This window comes from Camelina sativa, chromosome 17 (assembly GCF_000633955.1).
Source record: "Camelina sativa cultivar DH55 chromosome 17, Cs, whole genome shotgun sequence".
Taxonomy (NCBI): Eukaryota; Viridiplantae; Streptophyta; class Magnoliopsida; order Brassicales; family Brassicaceae; genus Camelina; species Camelina sativa.
The window spans coordinates 9202283-9228167 of NC_025701.1; the positions used below are offsets into that span (position 1 = coordinate 9202283).

At 38.5% G+C, this 25885-nt stretch overlaps 6 protein-coding genes and 1 long non-coding RNA gene across 8 annotated transcripts in view; 2 read left to right on the forward strand and 5 right to left on the reverse strand.

Annotated features, from left to right (window-relative positions):
• The window catches only part of LOC104756330 (auxin response factor 5), a 9398-nt gene extending 5487 nt beyond the window's left edge, over window positions 1-3911 (forward strand). The window contains exons 7-14 of the mRNA XM_010478908.1: window positions 999-1055; window positions 1133-1223; window positions 1307-1471; window positions 1556-1678; window positions 1762-1973; window positions 2051-3216; window positions 3305-3495; window positions 3593-3911. Of these exons, the coding sequence (XP_010477210.1) occupies window positions 999-1055; window positions 1133-1223; window positions 1307-1471; window positions 1556-1678; window positions 1762-1973; window positions 2051-3216; window positions 3305-3495; window positions 3593-3719 (2132 nt within the window). The 3' untranslated portion in view covers window positions 3720-3911. The remainder of the gene's footprint in view (window positions 1-998; window positions 1056-1132; window positions 1224-1306; window positions 1472-1555; window positions 1679-1761; window positions 1974-2050; window positions 3217-3304; window positions 3496-3592) is intronic.
• LOC104756331 (zinc finger CCCH domain-containing protein 6-like) lies at window positions 4016-7354 on the reverse strand. 2 transcript variants are annotated; one of them, XM_010478910.2, is made up of 5 exons: window positions 6919-7354; window positions 6236-6457; window positions 5637-5834; window positions 5231-5355; window positions 4016-5135 (listed from the first exon to the last, which is right to left on the reverse strand). In XM_010478910.2, the coding sequence occupies exons 2-5, from the start codon at window positions 6275-6277 to the stop codon at window positions 4271-4273; spliced, it is 1230 nt and encodes a 409-aa protein (XP_010477212.1). In that variant the 5' UTR covers window positions 6278-6457; window positions 6919-7354; the 3' UTR covers window positions 4016-4270. The 2 variants fall into 2 exon arrangements, with proteins under 2 accessions (XP_010477212.1, XP_010477211.1); XM_010478909.2 differs by lacking the exon at window positions 6236-6457.
• LOC104756333 (protein IQ-DOMAIN 32) lies at window positions 7736-11578 on the reverse strand. Its single transcript, XM_010478911.2, has 6 exons — window positions 11240-11578; window positions 10320-10895; window positions 9970-10149; window positions 9812-9871; window positions 8255-9698; window positions 7736-8151 (listed from the first exon to the last, which is right to left on the reverse strand). The coding sequence occupies exons 1-6, from the start codon at window positions 11327-11329 to the stop codon at window positions 8132-8134; spliced, it is 2370 nt and encodes a 789-aa protein (XP_010477213.1). The 5' UTR covers window positions 11330-11578; the 3' UTR covers window positions 7736-8131.
• Window positions 13581-17187, reverse strand: LOC104756334 (protein RCC2-like). The gene is made up of 16 exons (XM_010478912.2): window positions 16740-17187; window positions 16570-16631; window positions 16435-16502; window positions 16207-16328; window positions 16005-16128; window positions 15841-15892; window positions 15462-15579; window positions 15334-15364; window positions 15211-15234; window positions 15005-15129; window positions 14827-14908; window positions 14622-14744; window positions 14488-14541; window positions 14345-14414; window positions 14191-14224; window positions 13581-14116 (listed from the first exon to the last, which is right to left on the reverse strand). The coding sequence occupies exons 1-16, from the start codon at window positions 16933-16935 to the stop codon at window positions 13785-13787; spliced, it is 1617 nt and encodes a 538-aa protein (XP_010477214.1). The 5' UTR covers window positions 16936-17187; the 3' UTR covers window positions 13581-13784.
• On the reverse strand, window positions 17961-19414 carry LOC104756335. The gene is made up of 3 exons (XR_762300.1): window positions 18644-19414; window positions 18405-18536; window positions 17961-18293 (listed from the first exon to the last, which is right to left on the reverse strand). It is a non-coding gene; the product is annotated as an uncharacterized LOC104756335 (long non-coding RNA).
• On the forward strand, window positions 19755-20833 carry LOC104756336 (histone H3-like 2). The gene is made up of 4 exons (XM_010478913.1): window positions 19755-19934; window positions 20072-20154; window positions 20254-20344; window positions 20442-20833. Exons 1-4 carry the CDS (start codon window positions 19863-19865, stop codon window positions 20610-20612), a joined length of 417 nt encoding a protein of 138 aa, XP_010477215.1. The 5' UTR covers window positions 19755-19862; the 3' UTR covers window positions 20613-20833.
• Window positions 21521-23394, reverse strand: LOC104756337 (aldehyde oxidase GLOX-like). The gene has a single exon (XM_010478914.2). The coding sequence runs from the start codon at window positions 23335-23337 to the stop codon at window positions 21685-21687; it is 1653 nt and encodes a 550-aa protein (XP_010477216.1). The 5' UTR covers window positions 23338-23394; the 3' UTR covers window positions 21521-21684.

Below are 25885 nucleotides of genomic sequence, written 5' to 3' on the forward strand. Positions count from 1 at the left end.
TGATGTGAGCACCGGATCGGACATCCGACCAGGAACACTCGCACAAGACCCGGACACCATTGGAACACTCGGATCACCCGCAGGACAACTCCGGACCAGCATGCCTAGGATAACTCCCGGTGCAACCACTCGCTCGAAGAGCTCGGCCAGAACATCCAAGCACAAGATTAACCACTTCGTCCAAGCTTTCGTCCAAGAAGACCAAGAGAGCGACTCGGACAAGGCAACCATCGGCGAGACCGTCCGTACAGCCTTCGTCCTTAACCAAGGATGAGGGCGCCAAGACGTCAGGATCATGACTCGTACTCTTTTCCCTTACTTCGGGTTTTTCCCATGAGGTTTACCGGAGAAGGTTTTAACGAGGCGACGAGTCCTGACGCACAACGCCGCGTTTTGAAGCCAGTGACGCGGTTCCCGCGTTCAGCCTAAGGACGTGGCCTATTTTGTCTTTTTCTTTAGGCTTTGCGTTTTGAACCTTTTCTAGATCCTTCCCTTGTGAACGTTGGAATAGTGTGACGTGTTCACAGTCTGTGGAGACGCGTCAAGGGCTACGTGTGCGGTCCATTATGAGTCCGCGTGCCCTAGTTCCCTTTAAACCCTTACGCTATTTAAGCGTCCAACGCCACGAGCTTAGGTTTTCAGACTTGAATAAAATATAACTTTTCCCAAAGAGAGATTCTTTGTGTTCTTGTCTCCCCTCTCTTTCTCGCATCTTAGTCCGGGACTGGGCTTGAAAGAAACCCTAGAAAGACCGATCCGGGATCGATCTCTCTAGACGGCGTACGACGCTTTCCACCGCTCGTGTACACCGCCGTTCGAACCATATCATCTCTATCGCACCGCGGTCAAACCGATCGTTAGTTGTGTTTCCCTTTCGCCCCATCTCTTCCTAGTCAACCGAGGTCGAGTTTCTTACTCGGTTCGCTAGCCATCGTTCGTCTCCGTCCGTCCGTCCGTGCGACTCGGCAGACGACCGCGTCCGGCGTTCACATCACAAGAGCTTGTAGTTAGAGATCTGCATGAGAATACTTGGACATTTCGCCATATTTATCGAGGTAAAACCACTAGATTTTGTCTCTTTCTCTGTTTAGATTGAGTTGGTATTAATCTCAGTTCTTGATTACATTCTCAGGGCAACCAAAGAGGCATCTCTTAACAACAGGATGGAGTCTGTTTGTTGGATCCAAAAGATTAAGAGCTGGGGATTCTGTTTTGTTCATCAGGTGAAAAATCTTGGCTATTAAGTCATTTTGGCTACTGTCATTCTGGGGTTACTTAACTTCTGACTTTTATTCGCCATTTAAAGGGATGAGAAGTCGCAACTAATGGTTGGTGTGAGGCGTGCCAATCGCCAACAAACAGCTCTTCCTTCGTCAGTTCTCTCAGCGGATAGTATGCATATTGGTGTTCTTGCTGCTGCTGCTCACGCAACTGCAAACCGCACTCCTTTCTTGATATTCTATAATCCAAGGTTAGCTCAAAAGCAGCTTCAACTTTCAAAGATTTTAAAAGTATATTTGAAGTTCTAACAATAACTCCTTGTGTTTGTTCTCAGGGCTTGTCCAGCAGAGTTTGTGATCCCTCTTGCTAAGTACCGCAAGGCTATATGTGGGTCTCAGCTTTCAGTTGGTATGAGGTTTGGAATGATGTTTGAAACTGAAGATTCCGGGAAACGAAGGTAAGTGATCTGTAAAACTGCAAACCTTTCTATATTTACTGTTCAAATTTGGTTGTTCACTTAGCCATTTGCTGTGTATTTAGGTACATGGGAACCATAGTTGGAATCAGCGATCTGGATCCATTGAGATGGCCTGGTTCTAAGTGGCGTAACCTTCAGGTTGAATGGGATGAGCCTGGCTGTAACGATAAGCCTACTCGAGTCAGTCCGTGGGATATCGAAACACCTGAAAGTCTCTTCATTTTTCCTTCACTGACCTCAGGACTCAAACGTCAGCTCCATCCATCTTACTTTGGTTAGTGAAAAAGTGTGCCTTTGGTGTTCTTTACATGAGATTTTTGGAACCTCACATCATTGTTTTGAAATTTGCAGCAGGTGAAACCGAATGGGGTAGCTTGATAAAACGGCCTCTTATCCGTGTTCCTGATTCTGCAAACGGGATTATGCCTTACGCATCTTACCCTAATATGGCTTCAGAGCAGCTTATGAAAATGATGATGAGACCTCACAACAACCAAAACGTACCATCTTTCATGTCTGAGATGCAGCAGAATGTTGTAATGGGGCATGGATGTTTGCTAGGTGATATGAAGATGCATCAACCCTGCCAACCAATGATGATGAACCAGAAATCTGAGATGGTGCAGCCAGAAAGCAAGCTAACAGTGAACCCATCTGCTTCCAATACGAGTGGCCAAGAACAGAATCTGTCACAGAGTATGAGTGCTCCTGCAAAACCTGAGAATTCAACACTTTCTGGTTGCAGTTCTGGAAGAGTTCAGCATGGACTTGAGCAGTCAGTAGAACAGGTGAGCCAGGTGACAACAGCCACAGTGTGTAATGAGGAAAAGGTTAATCAGCAAATTCAGAAACCGGGTGCTTCTTCTCCTGTACAAGCTGACCTTGATGACCTTAGCCAACAGATTTACCCACCACAGTCTGATCCAATAAATGGATTTTCTTTCCTGGAAACTGATGAGCTGACATCACAAGTCTCTTCCTTCCAGTCTCTTGCCGGATCATACAAGCAACCCTTCATGCTATCCTCCCAAGATTCTTCAGCTGTTGTGTTACCGGATTCAACAAACTCACCGCTGTTTCACGATGTGTGGGACAATCAGTTGAACGGTCTCAAGTTTGACCAGTTCAGTCCCTTGATGCAGCAGGACCTTTATGGTAGTCAGAATATGTGTATGAGCAATAGCACAAACAGCAACATTCTAGATCCACCACTCTCAAACACAGTTCTTGATGATTTTTGTGCCATCAAAGAAACCGATTTCCAGAACCACCCTTCTAGTTGTTTGGTTGGAAACAACAACAACAACAATAGCTTTGCTCAAGATGTTCAGTCGCAAATCACATCAGCTAGCTTTGCAGACTCACAGGCCTTCTCCCGCCAAGATTTTCCAGATAACTCTGGAGGAACTGGTACATCATCAAGCAATGTTGATTTCGATGATAGTAGTCTTCTGCAAAATAGTAAAGGCTCATCATGGCAGAAACTTGCAACACCTCGCGTCCGAACCTATACTAAGGTAAAAAGCTTACCTCTCTTTCATTCCACACAGAATACATTTTATGGTGTCACAAACTGATTTGAATCTTTGGGATTTGACTTGGCAGGTTCAAAAAACCGGGTCAGTCGGGAGGTCAATTGATGTCACAAGCTTCAAAGACTACGAGGAGCTAAAATCTGCAATTGAGTGCATGTTTGGATTGGAAGGACTCCTAACTCACCCACAAAGCTCGGGTTGGAAGCTTGTATATGTTGATTATGAGAGTGATGTTCTGCTTGTAGGAGATGATCCATGGGAGTAAGTCTCTCTCTCTCTGTCATGTGTATCCCATTAACTTCACCTCACTTTCTGTCTTACAATAGTTTTCCTTACATGACTACATAAACTTGTGCAGAGAGTTTGTGGGATGCGTAAGGTGCATAAGGATACTGTCGCCAACAGAGGTCCAGCAGATGAGTGAAGAGGGGATGAAGCTTTTGAACAGCGCAGGCATTAATGATCTTAAGACTTCTGTTTCATAAATGTAGCGATAAAAAAAAGATATCCTGTTTATTTGTAAGAAAAGCGAGAGAAAGAAACTGTTCTTTTCTCGAACTGGTAGAGGATAAACCATCCTGTTGTAAGCATTTGATGTGTTGTTCCGATTTGAAACCTGAAACTATTTTCATATTATGTAGTAGAGTGATGAATGAATGAATCAGTTAACTTAGACAGAATGAGATCAAAAAGTTAACAGTTACTCCGTGCATTGTTGTCTTAATTTTACAATCAGAGGAAAGCTCAAGGGAAAGATTATACTCTGTTTTATGCACAATGGTAAAAGATAAATGTGTCGAAAATCATCTCAAGAAAAAACTAGGGATAGTATAATTACTACTGTGATGGTGAGCGAAATAAAACGCGCTGATTAATTCTACATCTGTAGCATAAAACTAAGAAATGATTTCAAAAGTATATAAAACTTATATATAGCAGCAAAGCCAGGCAAGAGAAAAGAGAAAATTTGCTCTGCTGCTAACAACAACATCTCACACCAAGAGGCAAAAAGCATGTGTGGTATGCTAATTCTGCATCAGTCTCTGTCAAATCTCATTCTTTTCGCACTCTGCATCTCAGAAGTGTTGATATTACCATTGTTTGGATTCCTTGGCTGGTAAGGTGTAGCATCGTGCTGGTATAAACAGTTGGATCCATGGCGACAACCCCTCGTGCTGTTGAAGTACATGCAAGGCTTCATTATCTTGGGTTTTGAATCCCTTGGCCTCTGGTTATTATTATTGCTATTTATCATCTCTTGGTTAGGTCCTCCAGGTGGGAGGTTGTAACGAAAACCGAGATGTGGTTGAACTGGTGGCGTCTCTTGTCTTTCCCCGCCATGTTGCTGAATCAGGTTCTTGTAATAACTAGCATCTCTTGCGGGTGGTGCTCCATAATTATGTTGGTCTGACGGAGCTGGAGGAGGATACACCATGGGAGGACACTGTGTTACCATTGGCTGAGGGTAAAATTGTCCATTGGAGGCAGGTGCTGTGGTAACTACTCCATTGGCTTCATGGGTTGAAGATGGGTAGAGGACACTTGCGTTGGAGGAGACTGAACCTGCACTGCCACTATTTGCTACAAGATTCTCGACTAACTTAGGATTGCTTAGGATCTTAATAAGCAAATCTTGGTCAATCATGCTGCTTCCTTGTTCTTTGATGTTTGAGATTGCAGATAATGCAGCCATTATATCTGACCCTGAAGGGAGGATTGAAGAAGTTGATGTGTTCTGATTGGGTATTGATGGCTCTGTTCCAACATTCGTGCCAGATTGGGTCGGGAGATCAGATGCTGAATCCGTCGCTATGTCATCATCTTCTACAGGCAGAATTGGTATGACAATGGTTTGCTGATCATCATAATGTGAGTTCTCAACATCAGCTGGAACCGAAGGGCTGCAGATATTAGTTTAAGAAAAGACCCCAAGTCAAGACAAAAGTAAATATGCATATGTATGTGTTGGACAAATATAGAGGGGATAGATCCGGACTTTGAAGGAATAGATGATGCGCCAGGATAGAATGCTTCAAGAACTCTCAATTCCCTCTGATTTTGTGCTTCCACTTCTTTGCTTTCGTCCCCTGCAACCACTCTCCATTCCTCATCTAGCAAAATCTGCAAGACAAGAAATACAACTAACATGAGGATACCAACCAAGAGCACCGTACGCCCATATTTTACCACTGATTCGTATGCTTATCATTTTAAAGGACCTTTAATATTTCTTTGGCTAGACAATTAATATAATTCCAGAGAAACAGAGGGGAAAAATATGTTAACTAGAAGTGTAAACTAAATATCTTGGCATTTTGGGACAGTTGCAATTAGTACTTTCCAAGATGTAATGATTCTCTAGCTAACAAATAAGGCTTAAAGAGTGTGATCCGAGAGCTCACCCGGACAGAGCATTTCCACTTTATTACTGCTATGTCTGATAACCTAATCTGTGGCTCATTGGCAGAAAGAGGTCCACCAAAACCAGGTGGTAGATTATCATCACCCGGATGTGAAGCAAAAGATGACTTCGCTTGCAGGTGATCTTGGGACTCTGATCCAACTTGTGAAGGTGAATCCTCTGATATGAACAGCCGTACCTGTTCAACATGAGAAACACATTGTCAATTGACATGTACACAAGAACCTTAGAGAATGATGATCAAAATAACGCTAGTTAGAATCTCATAACAAGAATCACTACACACAAAAAGTACAATTATACATGAATATATTGGGACCAGTTATCTCAAACATACAATCCAAAGAAAGAGGAAAAGGGCTTTCTCAGCATTAACGTGTTACAGGAACAGTCAATGTGGTAAAGTATAGGAAAAGGACCGCATAGTCCACAACAGCCTAAGCAATCAACTACTTTTCAAACCATGTATACATGAAATAATTTGGAGAATGGTGATATTCCTCTGTGTAGTATCCTCCTCCTCCCCCTTCCCAATAAGAAAATTAGCTGGAGAACGAATCCATCCCCTAGCTATCTTACCAAAGTATTTTCCATCAGCAAACACGTTGCAAATGACAGCATTTGAATCTCTGTTAAGTGGATAACGTTTCACCATGCCGAATACTTTGTTGAAGATTTTTCTTGGTTCATTCTCTTGGAAACCTCATCACTGAACTACTTGACCACATTGATGTCATGAGTAAGATGTTTAAGCCTGACCATCCCATGATGAAACTGGATGTGTATCTGAGGATTAGCCCCCTTATCCAAAGAAGCAAAAAATGGGCAAATAATTTTAGACTATGACGCAAGAAAAAGAAAGAAAGAGAGCAGAGTTGATAAAGTACTCCAATCCAAGAGCTCGAGATAACTCATTGGCAGGTTTATCACCATGGTTCCACACGTATTCCCAAGAACTAAAAACAAGTTGCAGGCAAATACATAATCTAAAAACAAGAGCACAGATATACACTATAAACAATCAAAGTTCCTCAAATCATGTGTGGAATACAAACACCAGTTGAATCCTACCACAGAACAAAACAAAGATTCAGCAACAACCAACAACACATTGTCCTGAAGTTCCCAGTCATCATCATAAACCATTTGCAATCAGCTAATTTAAGAAATCTATAATCGAAAGGGGAGCTAAAACGAAGCATCAATCAATAAATTCCACGATTCCAGTGAACTGAAATGTCATTATTATTTTCGTTGTTTACCTGACAAAGTTTAAAATCTGGAGGCCACGATACCCTTTTGTGCAATGCCCGCATAGTTCACTTCTTTCTAATCTAAAAAATATATATATTCTTTTTCCAAGAAATTGATTCAGCAAGGTCCAAATTTGCCCTTTTTAAAATCCCCAATAAATTTAGTCAACTCTTTAGATTGAACCAATCATCATCATCATTCTCTCATCCAAAGCTATCGAGAAAGAAACCCTAATTTCTCAGGAAAACTTTTGACAAATCGAGGATGTGAGGGGGAAATTAAGAAGAAAAGATAACGAAATTATGAAGCTGCATGCTAAATCCGTCGAGATGGAGATAGAGGGAGAGAAAGAGAGATGGAAGCAGATTGTGAAGCCCTAGATCCTCTGGCTTCTTCTTCTTCTGGTCACCTTCGTCATTTTATCTGTCCTCTCAGATTTTTTTTTCCTTCTTTCATCCGCCTATTATACACGTGTCCTTCACCTTCCCCCACCCTCAACCTTTTGCATTTTTCCAAAATTATCCATACAGTTTACTGTATTTCCATTATGACCCTTATTTTTGGAAACATATTAGTCAATAGCAGCCAGTCCCATTGACTCGTAGTTATCACCAACGCTTACGTTATGGCAAGTTGATAAAACACATGTTTGAGGTTGGTCCTATTGTTGTTGTTGTTGTTGTTGTTGTTGTTGTAAGTGAATAATCCATTTTTTTTTTCCTTTTTTTTTTTCGCCAAGTGAATAAGCCATCTTTTAAACTTAGAATCATGTTCTTTAACATGGAATTATACATAGAACATGGAATTATACACCACAAGGGAGAGTTTTGGAAGAAAAATAAACAATATTCAAAGATATTATTACACGACTTTTAAAAGTTGAAGTCAATATAATCCAATCCCATTGTTCACGACAAGCTTCACTTTCAGTTGAGTAGGTTATGTCCGAAAAAAACAACACCAAACCAAACCACATAAAATTCCTTAGCCACAAAAATCAAACAATTTTTTTTTTTTAATAAAAGAAAAATGACTCTATACAAGAGACTATCCTCACTCTCCGTTCTTCCTCTCTGCACTTGTGTCACTTTAGTTGTCTGAAACTAAGAGTTAAGGATTGTCTTTAAAAAAACCATACCAATAATCAAATGTGTTCCAAATTACCCAAAGTCTCTCCTAAGATTTTGTCTTTTCAGATTTCTGTCGCAGTCGGGTCGGCTCTCACCTCTGCCATTTTCTATCTGTAATAAGCAACAAAGCCAAAATCAAACAATGCTCAGCTTTTTAAAAAACATTGAAGAGTGATTCCAAAGGAAAACTATAGGAAGAGACATGTTTACTTACCCTTTGTTCCCTGTTGTGCTTGAGACGCAGACCGTTGGATTCTAGGAGAAGAACCTTGTTTCCCATTGGTAACACCAGGCAATGAATGTCTTTTCTTGACTGAAACAACATCTCTTTCTTGAAGATCAGGGCTTGATCTTGGTGAGTTGTGTTCTTGAACCTTGGCCTTCGCCGACTGTGTTGGCTGCATGAACCGAGGAAGAGAGTTCTTGCCTCCGCTGCTTTCTCTTGCTTCTTGATCATACCCGAAAGAATTCCTTCTCCCGCTTTTTGGTTCCTTGCCTTCTTCTTGTTCTGCTGTAGCCTCACCGCCGGTACCAGTTTCTTGTTTGGGGCTTGATGTTATTTTCTTGCTAACTTTCCTCTTTTGGCTCGAACCACTCTTTTCGGATTTTCCCTTTCTTGCTTTGACTGAAGAAGATGCTTGGCTTGCCGGTGTTGCCTGAGATTCTGAGATTGTCATCGGAGTTAAAGCTTCCTCAGGTAACGGGTAGGCTTGAGGTCCTGATTCATCTTCAGCCCGTCTCTTTTTGGAATCTGGTGTACTAATGACCGATTCGTGCTGTGTCTCTGAAATTTTTCCAACTTCGACCATAGCATTCTCAACTTTCTCCTTAGGGTCCTCTACAGTAGCCAATGATGTTTCATCTTTAACATCAATTTCTATCAACTCTGTTTGGTCTGTGTTAAAATCTGTGTCATCCTCTAAAAGCTTTGCTTCTACCTTGGACTCTGCACCCTCAGTGTCTGACTTCTTCTCAAGTGTGTCAAGGGAAGAAGTTACAGAGAGTTCGGTGCCACACTCAGATCCACTGAGCTCAGCTGCAGCAACATCTTCCAGAGAGTGATCCTTTTTAGTGTTTGTAGTGTCTGGTGAATCTACATCTGTTTTTCCTTCTTCACCCAACACACCATCTTTAGAAGACAGTGTTGCATTGTTTGAACCAGTAGATGAAGTTAATTCCTCAAACTTCGACTGTGCGGCAATGAAAGAAGGATTACTCGCCTTACGCTTCAAAGAATGTTTAGGCTGTCCATCAACATATTCAGGCTCTTCGAGCGAAGAATCTGGTTCCTTAGCAGCAGGTAGTTGAGACTGGATTGAGTCATAATAGAGCTCCGCTGATGCTTCTGGTGAATCATACTGGCTCATTTTCTCTGTCTCAGATAGCTGGGCTGCTAGCTTACTTGACTCATAGCTTGACAAATCAGTTTCAGTTTTGGTCTCTACCGTCGTGTCAGAGTTCAGCAAGTCAACTTGAGGTGATACTTTAACACTTTGTGCTTCTTCCAACTGTTGCTCTTCCGTTGTCACATCTGCTTTTGAAGTCTTCTCAGGTTTTGGAACAGACATCCACCTCTCCAACCAGTTCCAAGCAGAGCTAGGTTTTGTTGGATCACATTTAATGCTGATTGATTTTGTCTTGGGAGTTGACTCCATTAGCTATAAACCAAATATGTAATAAAATGAGTATAACAAGAAACCGAGTTTAGCTATCACAATATAAACCTTGAATAGCTAGTCAGAATGAACTAAAACAAGGTTTAAATACATACATGCTTAGCAAACTTGTTTTCGAGAAGCTTTTGTGCGGCTGCATTTGCTTCCACTTTGTCCTGAAACAAGAAACAATATCAGTCCACAGATTGTTTGACTTACTGAACTCTGAAACAAAGTGATACTGTAACATAATTCAGCCATCTTGAAACCTTACCGAGATTGCTGAAACACGGCTACCATCTTTTGTGGAATGACGAGCACGAACCATTGTTTGCATCTTGACAATAGCTTGGACACAACGCAGTGATCCCATGGCCTGGCTCCTAACCAGGTGGCCACGAACTGCAGCTTGAAGTTTAATAACTTTCTTGCTCCTCAAAAGTTCTCTTCGCACCTGGAGTTCAATATATAACAACACCCCAGTAAGAATAGTTTGCAGGACGGTTCCTCAACAACAGGGGGGAATATGTTAACATCTCTGACAAGTTCACAGAGTTACGGAAAGCTTCTTCACATCCTTAATAATAAAGAAATCACAGGAGAGTAAAGGAAACAAGACCATACCAAAAATCCACGAACAGCAGCTTGGATGATCACGATAGCAGACTCATCATCATCTTCATCACTTTCTTTTCTGAGTATCACCACATCATCGGTTTCAGATTCTTTCGATTCAACCTTACTAGCGTTGTCAACCTCGGGAGTAATAATGTCTTTCTCTACCGTGGATACATCAGCAGCATTTGGTCCTTGCAAATGATCAGTTCCAATGAAATCATCCTCCTCAGTTTCAGTCCCTTTCGATTCCACAAGAACAGGTAGCTCAGTTTTTCCGTCAATCTGCTCCTCCTCCTTCTCCACGGTTTTGTTCTCAGCAGACTGTTTCTTTTTCTCATCCACAGGTTCAGCCACATAGGTAACAACAGGTAATTGACTAGTCTTCTTTTCATCAACAGAAACAAAGTTGTTGTTGTCAGGAGAAGGAGATTTAAGGAGAGCAGATTCAAGAGTTTCTCTAGTCCGAGTAGAAGCAGGAGTAGTAGTCTCAGTCTCAGAGACAACACTAGTGATCAACCCACGCTGTTTCCCAGATTTCTTCCTGAAACTCCATCCACGCTTATCACCACCAGAGCTCTTGTTCTACATCCATAAACAAAAATTGTTTCAACACAATCTTAATCTCACATTTCATAACAGAGAGGCTATATAAAAACACAACAAAACCATTAAAACCTAACAAGATCAAAACGGACAAAAAACAAAACCCTAAGTTGTAATTATATATATTAAAAAAAAAAAAAAAAAACCTAAGTAGACAAAAATTAGAAACTCAGAACTTCCAAAAAATCAGACCAGACACTGACGGAAGCACAATAAAACAGATCTACGACACTTAGAAACACTCAGATCCTAAATTAGCAACTTCTTCAGTATCACGAGGACTGTAAAGCCTTTAAAAAAGAAAAAGGAAAAATGTAAAAAACCTCGGCGGAGGTGGCGTTAGGTTCAGCGGCATCATCACCGCCGGCGCAAGCGATGATACGAAGACAAGAAGAAGCTGGAGATCTTCCCATGGATTGTTCTGTTCTTTAGAAAAAAAGAAGAAGAAGACGACTAGGATAAGAAGACCGTTTTATCTTCTTCTTCTTCGGAGTGGGATATGACGTTGGATCAGTAAAGAGAGGGAGAGAGAACTCAGAAGGTGTCGTTGGAAATTGGAGCAGAGAGAGAGAGAGAGAGGAACTCAGAGAGCGGAATACAGAAAGAGATTAAAATACGGTTAAGTCTCGCATTTGGAATCCGCCAGTCCTTTCTCTTCTCTGTCCGTTGAGGTGCCAATTAAAGCGATTTTACGCTGTCACTGTCAGATCTCTCTCGTGATGACTCCCATTTTCTTATTCCTCTCCTCTCTCTTAATTTTTTTTTTTCTTTTTCTTTTTTTCTTTAAAAATAAAGTAAGCGATTTTACTAGAGTAACAACAAATTAAATTACTAGAGTAACAACAAATTCACATTACATGCTTTTGAATTCGATTCATCATATATATGGGTTAAAAAAAAAATCATGTATAACAAACTAAAAAATGTAACACACACACACACAAAAAAAATTGTTATGTATTTCCTGTTTTTAGAGAAGTACTAAAAAACAACGGTTGGATTGATTGAGGAAATGAATTATGAAATTAGTGGGGGATTATTCAATTATGACAAGTCGATAATGTTGGTTCACCTAATAATAATAAGACGCATGTGACTGTCATGTGCTTCATGTCTTTTTTTTTTTTTGTTCTCTCTGATCGCTTTGGGGATTTTTATTAACTCTTTTTCTTTCCCCCTTTTATATGTGGGGTTTTTATATATAGCTTTGTTTATTAAATTGTGAATCTCTCAAAAACCCATTTGGTTTAAAGACGTAAATATGTTAGATAAAAAAAAAATCTATATTTGCAGTGTAAGCAATAGTGACAATGATATGTTGTGTAATTAAAAAGTATAAAAGACTTACTTATAGAAAATTGTTGTTTCTTTAAGCTTTTCCTTTATCTATTTAGTATTCTTATCTTGGCAGGTTAACTACTTTCTTCTTTGTTACCATTTCCATCTTTTATTTATTTGCAAGTATGTATATTATTCGATTTAAAGCAAAAAAAACAACGAGGAAAAAATTGGATACTAGAATAGATGGGCTTTGTGGGCCTATAGTGGGCCAGATAAAGGGATAAAAAAATAAGGAAAACCGTGGCTTTGAAAGAGGTAATGGAAGGTGTGGGGTATCTCTCTGTTACCAAACTGATCAAAGTCCTAACCACTACTCATTGTAACATTGACATGCCTTTTTGTCTTCATTTTTGCCACGTGTCATATTCACAGTACTGCCAGCTAGGTCAGCATATGTATTTGTTTTGTTTTGTAGCTTTACGACAAAAAAAAGTATAACGTATCAAAGTTGTGGGTCTATTCTGAAAGTGATGGTAAATTATTACTCTCAACGTTGTGACAGTGTCACATATAGCCCACTGCCTGATCTTTTTCTTATGTTTTCTTTCATTTTCATTTTTGTTACATGACTCTGTTCTACTGAATAGTGTATACTACACCAAGACTGATATATTATACAAGTAACCCTAAGATTAATGATCACGTCAAAAAGAAAATATCAACAGTTTCAGACTTTGACGCTTCGTACAAAAGAGTTTGACCTCACCTATTTCCTCATTTTTTTTTCTTTTATACCACTTTTAATAGGTTTATGATGCATATATTTAATGCAAATACTAAATGCAGACGAAGACGTTAACAAAGGAAGCCCGTAGTCGGCAACTAAAAGCCAAAGGTGGTTGAATTTCAAAGTGTTAGAAAGTTTAAGCGATAAACTCTCAGGGCTTGCGTGTGAAAGATGAAACAAACCTTTCACGACCTTGACCAATATGATTAACCTGAAGACCAAACCTAAAGTGGGATTATACTAATATTTTAAATCAGAAGAAGCATCACTAATTGCTTCCGTCTTAAGTCAAATTATCTCAATCGTGCAAACTCATTTCACTGTTTTTGTCGCACTCACCGACAGAACGCCATTTTTACAACATCATTATCTTCAAAAACTCTATTTTAAGTATCAAGTATCTCAGTAAATAACAAATTTATAGGAGCGGATTATGAATCTAAGCATAAACATAATAACTACAAAAATACACAATGATTCATACAAAAAGCAAAACACATGCTTCATGTCATGCCATCACATGCCATCACAAGTCAGCAAAGGACAAAACCGAAGCAGTTTCTTTTTCTTTTTCTGAGAAAAATCTGAATTCTGAATATCGAAAACGTTATCTCTAGAAATAAATCATTCGATGTGGTTTACATTAAAATACAGAAGCCGATAAAAATTCCACAGGGAATTATACTTGAACAAATGTTTAATGAAAAAAATTAAAAAGTGATTATGAGTATCTCATTGTGTGAAGAAAGAAACAAAAACTGTTAAAAAGAAACCACATCGAAGTTTAAGAGTCAGTAGTTTTAAGACTTACGTGGCCTTCCTCTTCTTCCACCGGTCTTCACCGGCGGAGCCTTTCCGTTACCGGTGCGGCCGCCGCGTCCACGTCCTCCACGGCCACGTCCCCTGCCACGAGTGCTCTGTTTCTTGCCATTGGCCTCTTCTCCATCTTCACTGTAGTCACTGTCCGCATCACTACCATGAGGTTCCTTCTCCTTGTCGCTGTTATCTTCATCACTGTCTTCTTCAGAATCAGAAGAACCTTTTGATGCTTTCCTCTTTTTAGAAGCAGCACCTCTTTTCGCAGCTTGTTGCTTCGGTGCCAAAGTTTCTTCCTTGACTTCTTCTACAATCTCTGCACACAACAATCAAATAAATCAAGAAATGTTCAAATTGTGTAGGGGATTAATAATATTAATGTGAATATACCTTCTAATGATCCTTTGCCGTCATAGATCTCGAGCTGCAAGAAAAAATTAATAGCGTAAGTAAACAGATGAGGAAATACCAAACCTGGAAGAGAAGTATCATCTTGAGCTTTCTATTGAGGGCTCAATTAAACTGACTCTCTTGCTTTTGTTACCTGCTCAAGCCGATCAGCGATATCTGTTCTGTCAACTATGACCATTGAATGGCAAAACCCGCATGCCACACTACAGAAAAACATACACAAGGAGTTCAGAAAAACTTCCAATTTCCTCTGAGGCAAACACTTGAGAAACTCACCCCATTACATGCATTCCCTCGAGCATATCCACTTTTTTTGGCGCTGCAGAGGATCTGAAACGAGAAAGAAGCAGGGTTTATAATGATAATCGTATGTGGTTTTTAAGCGAAAAGTTAGTTATAGTGTGGCCTACTTTTGACCGTTGGGGCCATAACCAAGTTCTCCATACTGAGCATGACCCCAACTTATGCAAGAACTATCGGCACCAACAAAATGATGCATGCTTCCTGAATCCATCCAACGCAAGTTCCAACCACTGTGAGGAAAGAATAATGCTACATTAATTATCAAAAAGCAATATATCAATCGGTGGAATACTGGAATCTGATTAGACAAACCTTAAATCCATCATAGGTTTAGGGTACATCCAGTCATCACCATTGTTCTTTATCTTTCCCCACATATATAACTGTCCTCCACCTGAAATGAAAACCCAAACAAGTTAAATTTAATTTTAAGTACAGGAACTGAAGACTGACACGAGGTAAAAAGACAGTTCAGGTTAGATTCACTTGCCAGCGGTACAAGCGGAGTTTGCAGCACCAGCAGAAAGAATGGCATTAGGAGGCAAAACATTATTCCTCTGAAACACATCAATACGGCGTGGAGCCCACTCATCTTTCTGCTCCCTATGTCCAAGCCTGAATTTGGTAACCAAACATCTCATGAGGAAGAGGAAGTTAATTTCCATCTACAAAACTTAAATATGAGCCAGTAACAACCTTCCATATCCACCAAAGCCCCACCTGTCATATGTTTTAAAGGATATTAGCAGCTGATGCATCAGAAATATTGAAGTTTTGATTTTCAAAGTAACCAAAAATTTGAACAGATATGTTACTTACGTGTAGACAAACCCATTCTTATCTACGGCCACTGATTAAGGGAAAAATTAATTATCAGAATGAGTATTTAGCTTCCTTGAAAGACAAAAATTGAGGACAGAGAAGAGTGACAGAAATATGGTTCATACCAGTATGATTTGTTCCACATGCAACTTTGACAATGGTTTCCTTTGCAAGAGAAGCGATGGCTTTGGGACGTGGCTGAGCTTCGTAGGCGAGTCTGACTGAACTATCCTTCATATTGAACTGAAACGAAAACACAAACAATGTAATTTGGTTTAAAGTAAATGATGGAGACATTTTGCCTAATTATTCAGCAAGTACAATTCATAAAGGCTAAAGTAACTAATCAATACATTAGAAATTTCAAATAACAAGAGCTCAAAACTTATTTGGAAGTTTCAAATAACCACAAAACATTCACACATGAAAATAAGCTACAGGTAAGAGACAAAAGTTGAAAAATGCATTGGTTGCACATCTAAAGTGTGCAGATAACTAAGTTACCTCATTATCAGTTCCATGACCAAGTTGACCATACTGTGGGAGACCGGCAGTCCTATAAACAAACAAACAAACACTCTGAAATTGAGCAAGAAGTCTGACTAAAATAAGACCTGGCAAAAGAAAATCCGAAAATAACAGACTAGACCAAACTGAAGAAACCATACAGTATAGAGGCTCCTTCAGTAGATGATAACCACACAGTGAAATCAGCCCCACAAGCAACGTTCGTAACCTCATCAGACACAATACAGGGAAGAGGCGACGATTCAACTTCTACAGAAACAAAGCCTGTAAAAAAAACACAAATTTTCATAACATTAGAACGGTAAAGACACACAAGCAGATATAAAGTAGAGTTTCTCATACCGTTTTTGGCTGAACCCGAACCCAACTGCCCATACTTATTCCATCCAAAAGCAAGTGACTGGCCATCATCACTAACCACTACCGTGTGGTTCCTCCCTGCTGCCGCTTTCACAATCTTGTGCCTTCAATATAAACAGCACAAGGAAAAAAAAAAGCTCAATGCCTAACTACATATCAATTCAATGCTTGATCAATCTAGCAAGGAAACAGAAAAAAAAAAAAACTCACTTAGATAGCCCTGACACAACTGTTGGCCTGTCACGTTGGATCATATCTCCATGGCCTAATTGTCCTTTCTAAACATACAATTTCACATTAGAGAACCTTATACAAAGTAGTAACGAAGATGGATCAGAGCATTACCTCATTGCGTCCCCAGGTGTAGCAACGACCTTCAACGTCCAATGCCACACAATGAAACGAAGCTACATTTACACAGCAGATAAAACACAGTTAGGGAAATCGATTTCTCCAAATATCATCACAGATCAGAAAACTCTTGATGAGGGAGTGAGAAGAAGAGGAAGTGTTACCGCAACCAGAGGCGACGAATCGAATGTTAATGCCGACGAGAGGCCTTAAACGAGTAGGAGAGACCAAGTTACCTTCCATCCCACCTTTGCGTTTCCCAACGATATCCCAAGCCGTAGCACCACAAAACAATAGCTCTCCTCCCTTCTCCTCTTCCTTCTTCTTCTCCGCCACCGACGAATTCATCGCATCTGCCATAAGCTTTGTTTCAAAATTTTCAAAATTTCCTAGATCCAATAGACGCGGCGAATCGGAGGAAGCTTAAAAGTTGGCGGGAAAACAACGGCTAGTGATACTGACTGAGCAGATCGGAGGCGACGACAGAGAGGATTGAAGAAAAAAAATGGGAGAACCAAATTCAGAAACCCTAATGGAACACACAAAAACAAAAATATTAAAAAGTACAGAAGAGAGAACTAAAACGAAAGAAGCAAAAAAAAATAAAGAGAGAGAGATAAAGTGAGGTGAAAAAAAATATAAGTATATAAAAAGACTAGAGTGAGTAAGAGATTACTTGAAGAGATTTCATTATTTTTTTTTAAAATATTAATTTATAAAAATCGTTAATATTTTGCTTTCTTCTCTCATCGTCGTCATTTTGGCTTTTGCTTTTGTGTAACGTTTTGTCTCTTTTTTTTCTTTTTTCGTCACTATCTTTTGTTTTGTTCACTTCACTCGTGTGGAAAATTTTTTACCTTATTAATGTGCTTTTTTCCTTGTTTCTATTAAATTACAAAGTTTTGTCTTCCTAAATAAAGGAATTAAAAGATATTTCTCGCTCCCTGTTTTTTTTTTTTTCCTTTTCTTTAAAGGTGTTGAAAGTGAAATGATTTGTTAGCTAAATTTTATTTGTTTTACTAGTGGACAAAAATAGGGAGGTTGAAGAGGGATGTTATTATTTTGTGTTTCTTTACATGCCAAGAAAGAAAAAAAAAAAAAGTGTGTAAATAATGAATACAGTATGCTATTTATTAAAAATAATGGCACAAAAATCAGCAGATTGAATTAGGAAATGTTGTATTCAACCTGAAAAAAGACAAAATATGGAAAACAATAGAAAATAAATCACTACTGTAGAATTGTATACCTTTTAAAAAGAAAAAAATTAGGGCATCTCCATTGGTAAATTATTATTTTGAGCCTCTTAAATTTTTTTAAGATTAAACTGTGTACTTTTTAAAAATAAGAACTTTTAGAAGGTTAATTAAAACTATCCTCTCCAATGGTAAAACTCTTATTGGGGTTTTTATTTTTGAAGAAATATCAATTTCAAAATAAAAATGTTGCAAGTACAGACTCTAGAAATCAGAAGACCAGTACGACCACAATGGAGAGGAGGACCGAGGTCATCAGCTTTTCCTCGAGTCAATTGTTGAATTTGGCATCTTTCCCCTTCTTGTTAACACCATCGTCATTGTAACTATTGAAAAGCTCGCTCCTAACCTTTGTAATCTTCACAAACACTTTTGTGGCCTTAACGATTGTGTTGTCAAATAGCCACTTTATGAAATCCATTGCTGCTTTATTCTCCCCAGGAGTGTCATCTGAACTCTCATCTGTTTTTACGAAAAATAGAAAGATAAGACTAGGCAATGAGTTCCCTAATGAAAAGTCTGTTTATGCTTCCTCGGAAATCTACACTAGAAGTAACAAACATAGAAAACCACCTCACAAACTTATGATGTACAGATACAGGGGAGTGTAGGCAAGCAGAACGAATCAGAACCTCCACTATATAACATCCAAACTCCTATGCATAATACTAAATTCATATCCAGCAGCCATAGAACATATGCAGACTACAAAATCAGAAAGGCATAAACAGATAAGGGGAAGGTAAATTGATCACATAACTAAAACAGAAAAGACAAAAAAAAAAACACGATTGAAGGAGATGAACGTTCACCTTCCACGCTGATCAACAAGAAACCAGGTTTTCATGTAAGCATAAACCCATGGAAACTGATAACTTTAAGCAGTGAAAAGGCTCTACAAGCAGCTGAGAAAGCAAAGGAAAGACTGAGAAAACTGAAACCAGTTACCGAGACTGAAGAAGATTCACTTATGCCACTTCCATTAGAGACCAAATTTGGACTTTTGTTAGATCCAGACAACAATACTAACACCGTGTTACCACCATCAACAAGTGCAGCAGTAAAGCTTCAGGTTTCACCAGGAAAATATTAACATACCTTTATTGAAGCGAAGTAATTCATATAAAGAGAATCAACAATCACAAGCATATGTGATTAGCAGAAATGATAACAAAAAGGAAACGTATACCAAATGAGATTTCTGAAGTTAATCACAAAGAGGGAGAACAAAACTTTGCACAGACTTATAAAATACAAACATGATCGAAACAAGAACGAAGAATCCTCAAGCCAATGAACCGTAATAGATCGCTTCGATATTTTCTTCACAGAATCTCTCTCTTCTTCTTCTTCACTTGGCCGATCTCTTCGAGCAAAGTCAGAAGAACTTGCCATCGTGAGAGAGATGAGATCGGACAAAAAAAAAATTCCAACCAACCATGTAGTGACACGTCGCTATTAAGAGGCGGCTCTTGAACCTCCTAAATAAGAGGCGGTTGTTGTTATATTTACCATTTTTGATTTAATTTTAATTACATTTGGCATAAGAGCTTCTCAAAGTTTCATCTAAAAGTCTCCGTTGGAGAAGCTCTTATCACTTTACCAAATCCACCTGAGAAAATTGGATTAAAAAAAAGCCTATGGATATTTAAGGCCCAACCCAAACAGTGAAGGAAAAAAGACCATTAGAAACCACGAAACGTTTTACTAATTAATTATTAACCAACCAATCAAATTCGAATACGGGGATCGCCACGTCAGCCTTCTTAACTCCTCTGCATAGAAAATTCCAATTTCCCAAAAACCGGTTCGCTCCATTTCTCCAAAATAACCGTCTTTTTGAAATAAAAAAAAACCGCTTTAACCATCACTCATTATATAAGTGAAATCTTCTCTACTTACTTTACACTCGCAATCTTAAGTAACTGTTGGAAGTTTTCTTTTTGACGGTTATCATCTTTCTCCCTCGATCGAAGTCTCTTTGCTTCTCTCTCTCTCTCTCTCTCTTTTTGTTCTGATCGCTTTGAAGAAATGGCACGTACGAAGCAAACCGCTAGGAAATCCACCGGTGGAAAAGGTCCAAGGAAGCAACTCGCTACCAAGGTTTGTTCTTCTGTCTTCTATATTCTTCTCATTACTTTTTATTTTATCTTAGAACATATCATATATTGAGATCATGTTAGGGTGACGAACAACGTTTTGATAATCGGTTTCTCATTCTGTTTTTTTTTTTTTTTAAGGCGGCGAGGAAAACTGTTAGACGACCGTACAACGGTGGTATCAAGAGGGCTCACCGTTTCCGTCCCGGAACTGTCGCCCTTCGGTAAGTTTCCGTCTTCTACTCTTCTTTGAGTAAATCATTTCATTCCATCTTTTGAAAACGTACGGTTGTTTATTTTGTGGGTGGTGGGGGTGGATATAGTGAGATACGTAAGTACCAGAAGAGTACTGATTTGTTGATCCGCAAACTGCCTTTCCAGCGTCTTGTTCGTGAGATCGCTCAAGATCATAAGGTATATATAACTTATCAATCAAAGTTCTTGTGTGAAATTAGTTTTTCGTTTTCGTTTGGTCATTTTGGTGAAAGGAATATATGAATATATTATATAGGTGGATCTGAGGTTCCAAAGCCATGCCATACTCGCACTCCAAGAGGCAGCTGAAGCATACTTGGTGGGTTTGTTCGAAGACACCAATCTCTGTGCACTTCACGCCAAAAGGGTCACCATCATGCCCAAAGACATTCAATTGGCCCGACGCATTCGTGGCGAACGTGCTTGAGTCACCTTGATGACCTTGGAAACTTATCTATTAAATATTGTATGTGTTTGTTTTCGTTTGTTCTTTGATGGGAGGAGATAGAATCATGTAAATAGTGTGAGATTCGTACTCTGGTATAACCCTTTGGTGTGTGCATCTTTTCTTTCTATGGTTATTCGTTAGGACTTCTCTTTTGCGTCTTGTTGTCAAAACAATATGTTTCCTGAATGTTTTATATGTAATGAAGTATTTTCTGAATCACTTCGTACATTTTCATTTTTGTTTCATATGCAGCCCGAAGCCCCTGTTATAATGTGGCCAACATTTATATCTTTTTAATTGAAAAAAATTTCTTCTACGTACAGATTTGTTATTTAATGGTTTCTCTGTTCGCCAATATTGGATATGGGGATCAATTGTTAACGTTTCCATTTGAAAGATCACCCTTTACTTATTTTGTATGATGCGAGAGATAATTTGCTGTAAAGTTCTTAAATAATTTTTTTTCCAGTCAAGAAATCTTGAATGATTTTTCAGTCTAGAAATCTTGTCTTCTATATAGTTTGCTTAGCTAATTCTTCGTTCGAATGTTATATGTTGCATGTAAAACAGAAAAGGTCAGACCAATTTTTGAAGTGCATGCATACGATTGCTTCTGGTTCCAGCATTTTCTAGTCTGTCTGAAGATCAAGTTGAAAAGTTTTACTTCTTTGTTGTTTCATCACTTTGTGCTTCAGATACACTAGCATTTAATTTCCTTCTTCAATTCATATTCCAGTTTTTCCCCCTATTTATCTTAACTTAATGTACATACAGGTTTGAACACGTTCCCCTCTAATTTATACGAAGTTAATTAAAGGGGGTCTTTTTGTAGTGGCTGAATTATTATTATTCTTGAATTTCTTAATATGTATAAAAATGAAACAACCGACACAAAACAAGAGTATCCAATTAATTTATTATCATCAAATCAAGAACACACATTTTTAATTATTACATTCATGTACAATTAAATTAGGTTCTTCCTTAAAGAACCAATTCAACCAATAAATAAAACGTACACACAGCTAGAAAATATATAAAAATATGATCATTACTGTAACCTCACCCAGACACCTTCGCTTGGTATGTTTTGATTCACCACAAATATCATATAATAACCAGGTTGTGCGATAATCGCCGACTTCGGAGTCCTTACTTGAACCTCATACGTCGTTGATCTACCTTTCCTCGTAAACTTAACATTGTCCAAAACCAAAAGCCTCTGATTCATCGAGAAGGAATGAGTCGTGAAGGAAGGAAACACCATTGTAACTTTCACCGGACCCGTAACTTCTCTAACTACACTAAACTTCACCTTCAGATTCATCCCATACTTAATCCTGGACTGCGATTTAGGAGATTGAATCCTCGGACGAAGAGTAGCAAACTGCGGTTCAAGATAAGCCGGAGAGAAAGCTTCCAACCTTAACTCCGTCGGAAAAAGCGCTCCGGTGAACACATAGAACGCATGAGGATTGCTTCCTCCGACAAGAACCCTACCGTCACGTAAAAGAACCGCCGCGGAGTGATACATTCTCGGGATTGTACTTGGGTTCATGGTCTCAAACCTCGTGTTAACCGGATTTTCGGGATGGTATACATCCGGTGCCAAAACCGGTTCACGACCAAGCTCCCATGCAGCAGAACCAGAAGCTCCCCCGTTGATGATCAAAACATCTCCGTTAGGTAAAAGCGTCATATCTCCCATGACTCTAGCATGTGGCATCGTCTCCACCGTCCATTGAGGATCCGCATCGTTGATCTTGATCCTCGCACACGTGTCAAGCGCTTTTACGAAAGTCTTCCTTCTAAAAGCGAGGTTGTACGATCCTTTCGGTGCACCTCCACACACCAGAACCTCTGCCTCGATTTGATCCGCTTCAAGATTCTTTAACGGTAATAGCACGGCTGAGCCAGTACTCGGGTAGCTCCTGGGATCACCACCGGGAATCGCCGGAAAAGTTTTAACCACCGTGTTCTTAACATAGTCGAGTAGTATCGCTCTGTTATTAGCGAATATAAATAAGTTCCCATCGGTGTTCAGAAACACATAAGGATAAAGATTGTTCTCTTGTCCTCGATCATTAGTCTCAGCCAAAAACGGTAACGCGACTACGTTAGGATTTGTCGTTTTGGGGTAGAACTCGTAGTTGAACTGTCCTTGACCTCCGATGACGATTTGTTGTTTACCGTCGGGAAGAAGATGGTTGGAAGAGTACCATCTTCTCTTCCAGAGACCGTTGTCGATTTCGACCCAATCACATTGGTCGTTATTACAAGGAGAGAAGGTTCTCGCTTTTAGCTCCCCGTCTCTGTCTCCACCGGTTTGGACGAGAACACCGTCCGGTCTAACCGAACCGGATGAGCACCATGTGTTTGATTGTACCGTTAAGGGACGGACGGTGTTCATCGCGACGTCGTATTCGATCGAGTGAGCTGTGCAGTCGGTTCTTGAGATAGCGTCGTTGGGGTTGTCGCGGCAGTTACCGTTAGGTAGAGATATGTTCGATGGTCCGAAATTGGTTCTGTCGAACATTACGACACGGTCGTTGCGGAGGAGCTGCATATGCATCGCGGAGATTCCCACGTTGGGGAGGAGGACGTTCCATGATCCTCCGGCGGCGGAGGACAGGTGGCGTGTTAGGAGGAGTTGGAGTGATGCTAGGAAGAGAGCATAGATTATGAATGTCGCTCGTGCTGCCATTTTTTTTGTCTTCTCTTATTTGATGATTTTCTTGTTGTGAAATGTTTTGTGTTTTGTGATGATGAGAATTGTGTTCTGACTTGTGTTGTTTATATAGTGGGCAACGGGACATTTTAGTATACTGTATACGTACGTTACGAAAATATATATTCTAATAATGTAAAACAATAATATGATTGTTATTCTGAAATATTAGAAAAGTACAATATATATAATCAAGGTCTCGACTGTATAATTAATAAGATTTTATATGATTAAGGTTGGTTGAAGGAAATAACAATACTGTTTTCATAATTTTTTTAATGTTATGGACAAATTTCTTAAGAAAATGTAAGACTATATTATTTGATGGCCTTCCACAACCGTAAACGTTAGTGATAGTTAACTTTTAGTTAATAACGATTTCAGACGTTATCAAACTGTACAAAATGGTTTTTGTGACTCGTGTGAAACTATGCAAAAGAAGTAAAGAACCAATACAAACTCCAAGGGAGACGTCGTCATCTTTTTTTCCTTCAAGTATATATATCATATTCATATTTATCCTTTGTTTCTCTCTAAAACAACAAAGTTCAGCGGCGGTTTTAATATTCTATAAAAGAATTTATGAAACAATTGAAGTTTCATTGTCTGAATTTTAATTCCATTGTAATGATTATAAAAAGATTCAAAGTGATGTTTAATAGGAATTGAAGAAAGTCTTCACTGTACATACATATGTTTTGATGTTTTGGTATCCACATCTCACCAGATAAACATTTATGGAGATAATTATGTATGATCCAATATTTCATTAACTCTCTCTTTTTTTTCTATAAAATAATATCTGATACATCATGTATTTTTTTACAAGTATGATTGTATTCAAATAACAATAATCGCTATTAATATGATTACATAAATCAGAATATATGATTCGTGAAGGAAACACATTATGTATTTATATTATTGGATTTACATGATCCTCGAGAGGGGCTTAATCTATAATTATCGATTATTTGATTAATTAGTTTGGGAGACTGCAGGGACGAATTAATGATGGATATGTTGTGTTAACGTCAAACATATATACATGCAAACTATATATATTATTATACAAGTCAAAAGAGTTCTTTACGTTTTAGTTCACCAAGCAGGGGATGTTTCTTCTGGTTCAATTCGTTGCATACTAATTATTATGGTCCTCACAAGTTTTCTACTACTAATAATAACAAAACAAGTATAAAATAAACATACAAACACATATCAGTTTTTAGAAAAACATTCATGCACATAAAATCGTTGCCTCGGTGTATTCCCGCTATTAAATATATATCTGTGATAATTATTTAGTATGTATAACATTAATTATTTAGCATATAAAATTTGTGAGTAAATTCGAGTTACATGAGTTTTGGACTAATATTTCTATATGCCATTCTAATCCAACGAAGGGTTTGGAGTCTTCGGACTAATCTTATCATCTAAATGGAAATATATAATAGTCGTTGTCATTATGTTTAGTTAAACATTATAAAATGCGTAGCATTTGCAACAATACCTATAATAGAATTAGTAAACTCCGTAAGATTCATCATATATCTTGATATATACACTAAAATGCTTACAATAAATTTCGTATTTATAGAACTATTTCAAATTTTATGTACACACATTTGTAAGATTCGAATTCACAACAAAAAATTATTTTGACTTGGTGTCAAATACTCAAATATAAACGAATCCACTTGTTAATCTGTTTTGAATTAGAAATTCATCAGAATAACAATTTCGCATTATTATTTAGATTGTGCAGATATATTAAGGGAATATACGGTTCATTTCTTTCAACTCCTTTTTTATTGGCTTGCTTTGGTGTCAACCGTCTTAGTTTCTAGCTATTGCATAATTGTATTCAAATCATTTTAATAAACACACGATATATGAACTATCTGTCGAATGAACATCTTTTAATATTATTGGGGTTTAAACATTTTTTATCTATTAGTTTGAGATTAATTAGTTCGGTAGACTGCAAGGACGAATGAACGATGGCGATATGATGCTGTGTTAACATAACATCAAACATGCAACTATATATTATACAAGTCAAAGTCCGTTATGTTTTTGACCTCCCAGGAACTATATCGTCTGGTTCATTGCATGTTAATTCATTTGGTCGCTCTAAGTTTTCTAACAAATACAAACTGCGAATAAAAACAAACGCATGTCAAATTTAAAGAATCGCAAAACATTCATGCACATAAAATTTGGTTTTTCGTTGTCAGATTTTTATATCTCAAAAGTCAAAACAAATGCTTAATTAGTACTTCGTACGTAAACATATATGATCCCTCTGTATAAGTTAAGACGGATTATTTTCATTTACAGTTTAAATTAAATTTTTGATACATATATACCTTTCACTCGATAGTATTTGACGACATAGGTTTACATTTGTAAATTAATATCAGCCGTATCACCAAATCTAATGATTGACGGATGACATTCCATTCATGAATGCGGTTAGTTGACTCTCTGTTTTTTTATATGTTGCTATAATGCTAAT